The sequence below is a fragment of the Pholcus phalangioides genome, unplaced genomic scaffold, assembly GCF_987345545.1.
Source record: "Pholcus phalangioides strain wild (caught in Gottingen) unplaced genomic scaffold, Ppha-v1.0 ptg000022l_1, whole genome shotgun sequence".
Taxonomy (NCBI): Eukaryota; Metazoa; Arthropoda; class Arachnida; order Araneae; family Pholcidae; genus Pholcus; species Pholcus phalangioides.
In genome coordinates this window covers 17,793,523-17,799,883 of record NW_028301615.1, presented here as the reverse complement: position 1 = coordinate 17,799,883, position 6,361 = coordinate 17,793,523, and the positions used below count along the sequence as shown (strand labels likewise).

Genomic DNA, 6,361 nt, shown 5'->3' with positions numbered 1-6,361 from the left:
ACAAACTTTTATTAAAAATTTTAATTGAATTAATGGAGTCGATTAACTCAACTAAAATCTTTAACTGTGGTTAACAATTGATCGATTAACCAACCCGATTAATCGGACCACACCTAGTTAAAATACAGTAGATTTCGAATGACTCTGACATTGCCTCTCAAGACGATGTGCATATTGGATAGATGACAAAATTGAGAGTAGAGAAAATTTTTCTTTAAAAAAAAAAGGTAGGGGAAGTTGAATGTTCTTCCCTTCCGGTTCTGTCATTTTTCCCTGACTATAATACGGTATATTGTACAATAAACTACAGCCGGCGGAAATCAATTACAAAATTGTCCTATTTCTGTAACAATTACTTTTATATTTCGTTACGCAATGTGATGTGTATCAAGTTCATTTATTTTGCATGGATTTTCAGTTAAATGAAGTTCTTATTCATTTAGAAGCGATTTCATTGAGCGCGTGTAGCTAATTAACATACTGACACACACACACACACACACATAAGCCCCCTTACTGAATCATAGCAGCGAACTTGACAAGTATGACTTTGGGTGGAGTTCAAAATTCATACAAAATTAGCATCTATTCCATTTCTTTAGTAAGTCAATGACAACGTTGATCAGGGTCATTTTAATGAGTGGGGAATTTAATGAGTTTGATTGTCGGGCCGCCTCTCCCCTTACAAAGGTTGCCGGTACACCAGGGCTCCGCGGAGCAGAGTTTGAGAACCCTTACCTTCAATCACCAGTCAGCGTTGAAAAAATTGTCAAAGGCAAGTAATGTTGCCAATTACAGCCACAAAAACTGTCGAAGACAAGTAATGTTGCCAATTACAGCCGCAAAAACTGTCAAAGGCAAGTGTTGTCAGTTACATCGAAAAAAATTGTCGAAAGCAGGTAATGTTGCCAACCGCAGCAAAAAAAAATTTGGCAAAGGCAAGTAATGTTGCCCATTACAACCAAAAAAAAAGTTGTTAATTACAACCAAAAACATTGTCAAAGAAATTTTTTTTAATTACAACCAAAAACAATTGTAACGTAAAGACAAGTTGCCAATTAAGGCCAAATAAAAAATTGTCAACGGCAGCTAAAGTTGCCATCAATCACTAAAATTGCTAATGTGCAAAAAAATGGAGGGCTACTTCAAGTCACAAAATGGACAAAAATGTAAGTCATAAGAAACATGTAAATCATGTAATTATGTCACAAATATGTGAGATGAATATATGCGACCATAACCATTTTAGTGGTTCACAATTTTTTAAAAGTCATGAAAATAATCTCAATTCTGGATTTCAAAAATTCAAGTACGCCTTAAAAGGGGGAAAAACGGGACATGTCACAAGAAGGTTGGGATTTTAGACAGGAAATGTCCCTAAAAATATGGGTCTTATGCAGGCCCATAACTAAACTAGCGCAACTGGGGCAACCGAATAGGGGAGCCCCCACAAAAAAATTTCACTTATTTTGCTAATGATAACTCTTTCTCAACCCTTCTCAAGGAAAGGCACCCTGATGCCCTGTGTTTCCAGCCCGCGAGCAGAAAATATATCGCATATCTGGCTCTCGGGCTGAAAAGGTTGGGCACCCCTGCTTTAAAATATTTAATTTGACGGAAAAAGTGCGTTATTAAATAACGATTAGGTGCATAAAAAATATGCCTAACCCTGTTCAATTGAAAAGCTCCCCTTCACAACAAATCTTCAGAACAGTGGCGTCGGAGCCAGGGGTGCTCAAGTACCCACAATGTATGGCGTCACAGAATTAAGTGTTTATTTATTAATGCAGAAATCAAAATCTCCTACGCAAATATCAAAAAAGGCATGTCTGAAACACAGGCCCGTCATTTCAACTATTTCCGGGAGGGGGGCAAAGAACGAATATTTAATGTATGCATTGTTCCGGATAATTTTTCACAAGTCCTTGAAATAAGCAGAGGATGGAAACACTTTGCAGGACGTTGCAAATTTATTTACAGAACAGCAATTTTTACGTGTATAATACTGTATTTACAAGCAGAGATGTATCATAGAAACAATGCAAAAACTTGGAATTCCTTTTCGTTATAACGACGTGATTTCTCCGGTTTCTTGGTGTTCGTTATAACGGGATTCGACTGTATATATACGGGGGTCATTCCCAAAAAAAAAGGTGTACAAAACGTTTCTCCCTTAGACTTTATAATTTTTTTTACAAAATTTCAGAGCACTCTGGTAGTGATTTTAATTTTTCCCTAGCTCTTTTTTTTTTCATTCAATTTTCTGTCATATGGCATTTCTTAATTTGTTTCAGATGGTATCTAATTTTTCTTAATCATTGCTTGCAGCAAAACCTCTAAATCTGAGTGTCCCAACTTGAAAAAAGTGTTAAATAGACTTGGTGTACAAATCTCTCTGGAATGTTTTTTCAAAAAACTTGTATAAGAGGCAAGTAGTATCGGGCCCACTATAGAACCGGAAGTGACGTCACACTTCCGGTGTTGAGATATAGTACGAGGTGTCTTATCTCTTTTCCGGTGTTAAGTGGCAGCTGTTGTTAATTAAATGACTTCCGGTGTTGAGATATAGTACGAGGTGTCTTATCTCTTTTCCGGTCATTAAGTGACATCTGCTGTTAATTAAGCGACTTCCGGTGTTTATCAAGTGACCTCTGTTGTCTATTAGGTGACCTACGCTGTTTATCGCTACAGAATGCCGACATCCGGTGTTTATTGACATCTGTTGTTCATTAAGCGACTTCCGGTGTTTATCAAGCGACCTCTGTTGTCTATTAGGTGACTTCCGTTGCTTATCTCTACAGAATGCCGACATCCGGTGTTTATTAAGTGACATCTGTTGTTCATTAAATGACTTCCGGTGTCTTATCTCTATTCCGGTGTTTATTAAGTGACATCTGTTGTTAATTATCCGACTTCCGGTGCCTTATCGCTATTGGCTGCTACTGCCTCATCGCTATTGGCTACTACTACCTTGTCGCTATAAACTTCCGGGGGATCGGTCGTCATTTTTCTTTTCATTCTCAGTACTGTTCCATTATGCAACAGGAGACGGATATCGCTGTGACGGCCCAGAGAAAATTTTTTAGCCGCGAAGAAACCGGAAAAGCCTTAATCGGGATCATCGTTGTGTCCGTGATTATAATTATCACTTTATCTAGCCTTGCATTGACTGCGTACGACGACCCAAGCTTTAAATTTAGAGGAAACTGTTCCCGTTCCGAATCTCTTGGTGATGGTGTTTCTTTTACGAGATGTAATACAATTTATGATTTTCGTGTTTTTGTCAATTACACGCCGACGATAAAAGGAATAAATTTAAATTCCAGACAGATGTATAAACTTATCGAGCATGCAATCGATATCTTGATATGAATAAATATTTGTACCGAATGAACTAGTTGTGTTTCATTTTACTACGCGTGAAGATTATTCACATAACATTTTAATAAAAAAAACTTCAAACGACAGAAATAAAAGACAACAAAATGTATCGGCAAAATCTCTTTATTACTTTTTGAAAAACATTCGTACAGCAAAATGTTTTTTCACATACTGATAAACAGCAAAATCATTTCCTTTTCTGTTTAGTTTCTTAACAATACTTTCTAAACTTACATTTCTACTTCTCTGTATCACGAAGAACACAGCATACTGTCCACATACATTGGAGGTATGTGATTGTAGAGGAGTCCAGTTCCATAAAATGTTTTTATATCTTCTTGTAAATGATGCAATTTCTTTTCCGTAAGTCTCTGGTTTCTGTCCGTAAGAATCGAAAAATTCCAAGGTGTTCTTATCCGGAATGTTGATTGCCATCCAGTGAGAACCAGGTTCTGTATGCTTATCTGCGTTCACAACTAAAGACGCTGGATAAGTTTGAATATGCACAGGTAACATGTCACATGGAAACACGCCGATGAAATATGGTGTTTCCCGCTCTAAAATTGTTTTTATTTGAGACGAATACATATTTTAACTGCTGAAATCATGGAGGATGTTTCGTGCCTGATTTATTTCTACGACGTTGTCGAACTCCAGGTAGACAATGACAGAGACTGGTTGGACAAGCGGGGCTTTAAACTTTGTTTCCAGTCGTAGGTTGCCGTGCCTGATCAGATTGAAATAATCACCTTGGCAGAGATCGGCGCTGAGATCAAAGGCGTAGATAGCGTACCCCAATGGGAACTCACTTCGAGAGATGTCTATACCCCTGTCTTGACAGGCTTTTTCAGTCCCTAAAAACAAACTATGATACGCTCTGACATATAATCCTTGATCATATTGGGGCTCTAGAGACTTGAAAGGTACTGGCTGTCCGTCAGTATACGCGGCTATGAAGTTAAGATCGTAATGTTTAAACTCGAACGGCGATTTGCTATACGATCCCGAAAAAGCGTCGTTGTCTACTAAAGCGACTACCACTCTCTTGGGTAATTGTCCAACGACGACACTGTCTTGAACCCACGACATGCTACCCTGATGTAGCGAGTAAACTTTACATATTACTCTGTCTATCGGATACTTGGCTGGAGTATGGCTCAGAGCTTTCGCATGTCCCACAAGCACACCAGGAGACACTTTGACATGTCTTATGTATAAACAGGCGTCACGGAGAATGACTTTGAAGTTTGCATCTTTGTCTGGTGAAAGGAGACAGAATTCCGGCTTGCTACGTATTATTTTTATTCTTAGAGAGATAAGATTTAGTAGGAGTCGCTGTTGACAAAATATGTCTCCGTGAATAGTACCCATCATGTCGACGGTCTTACTTTCTTCGATGAACGCTGCTCGTTGTATTAGACCTTCGTTGGGATCCTCTGACTTCGGGTCCACATCACTCATTTTTCCGGCAGTGTCTTTGTAAAAGAGTTCTGTAGTCAGTTGGCTGGTTTTGCTTTCGTTTCCGTGATTCAGGAGTTTTTCTATCATAGCTCGGTAGGGGTACGTGTTACTGGAAGATGATATCAGACGGTCATTCAGGGAAACATCAACTTGGGAAAACATGGATTGCAAGAATAGGTTCACAGGGGCGACTTTACTCACTTTATATCTAATATCTTTATCCAGAAAAGTTCCATCGCCTTTCACGACCTTAGCTCTCACATGAATTAACGTTTGAGAGAGATCCAGATACTCGTCACCACTTCCGCCAATGTTAAATTCCAGTGGGCCACCATCGGAGACGTTTGAAATTGGGTAATAGGTAACCCATTTTCCACTTTCTATGGTAGTCTGCGTTCCAGGTAGAGTGAAAAGGTTGAGTTCAGATTTTGCCAGTTGAGGAGAATCCTTCAAGAGAAAAGCCATCACGGATCGAAAATATCGTGTGTGTTCACGCTGGGTCGTTTGGCTAAAATGATGCGTTTCACCTTCTTGCGTTTCCTTTTATGTCCCGCTCCAAACATGGACCGAGTCTTGGCCACTGCTTTCTCCGTCAGTATCTTTCCAGCTTCACCCATTCTTCTTTTCGCTGCTTTTTTGACGTTTTCCCCTTTCATTACGTCATCAACAATATCAGCGCCGGAGCGTAAAATCTGTTTGCCAACAGTTTTAGCTCCTTTTTTTAGAAAAGGTAAGGCTACTCTAAAAAGACTGCCGAATATGTTTCCTAGTCCATATCCTCTCTGCATTACAACGCCCGAATAATACGGCAGACCTTGGCCGGCTTGTTGGACATAATAGTCTTCAAACTGTTCAGTGCAACAATGGTATGGAACCTTCATCTTTCGTATCTAGTTCGTAAATGATAATAGGTCGATAAGACCGGTGTTTTTATAAGAGTTGTCTCATGCGGAAGTGAAGAATCAGAATCGATTTTCCTCTACTGAAAGGTATGTGATTTCCCGAACTGTCTCGAATTTCTATCTCTATAGTCTGGAATTCTTTTCGAGCAATAGGGAGATAGTGAGGTCTATCATAATGAGAGCTTATAACCTCGTTATCTTTTCCTTTCACGCGAACGACTCTCAGTAGTGGAGCTTGCACATCTCCCACAACCTGAGGCTGCACGATATCTGAATAGACGTACAAAACTGGAAAAAACACGTTTGTGTCAGCAACGTAAGGACTTTCGGTAGTTTCTTCGATCAGCAATGGTTCAAATCCCAGCAGCTCCGCAATGCCAGTTTTTAACAAAAGTTTTGCACCATCTTTTAGAGTTATTTTCACTTTTCTCGTGTTTTCATTGTAATTAAACACTATTTTGTTTCTTAAAGCCGGTATCTTCATACCGTTCAAGAGATCGGGAACTGTCTCGTAATATCCGACTGGAACGTTTCTTCCATGTAGTTTGTCATCACCCAGATCGAATCCGAACAGATTATTTTTTTCGGTTATGTTGTACCACGTGTGAGAATAAACA

General features: G+C 39.2%; 1 protein-coding gene across 1 annotated transcript; it reads right to left on the bottom strand.

The window, feature by feature from the left end:
• Window positions 1-3,972: 3,972 nt before the first annotated feature.
• On the bottom strand, window positions 3,973-5,307 carry LOC149069561 (uncharacterized protein F54H12.2-like). Its single transcript, XM_089250075.1, has one exon. The coding sequence runs from the start codon at window positions 5,305-5,307 to the stop codon at window positions 3,973-3,975; it is 1,335 nt and encodes a 444-aa protein (XP_089106201.1).
• Window positions 5,308-6,361: the final 1,054 nt, after the last annotated feature.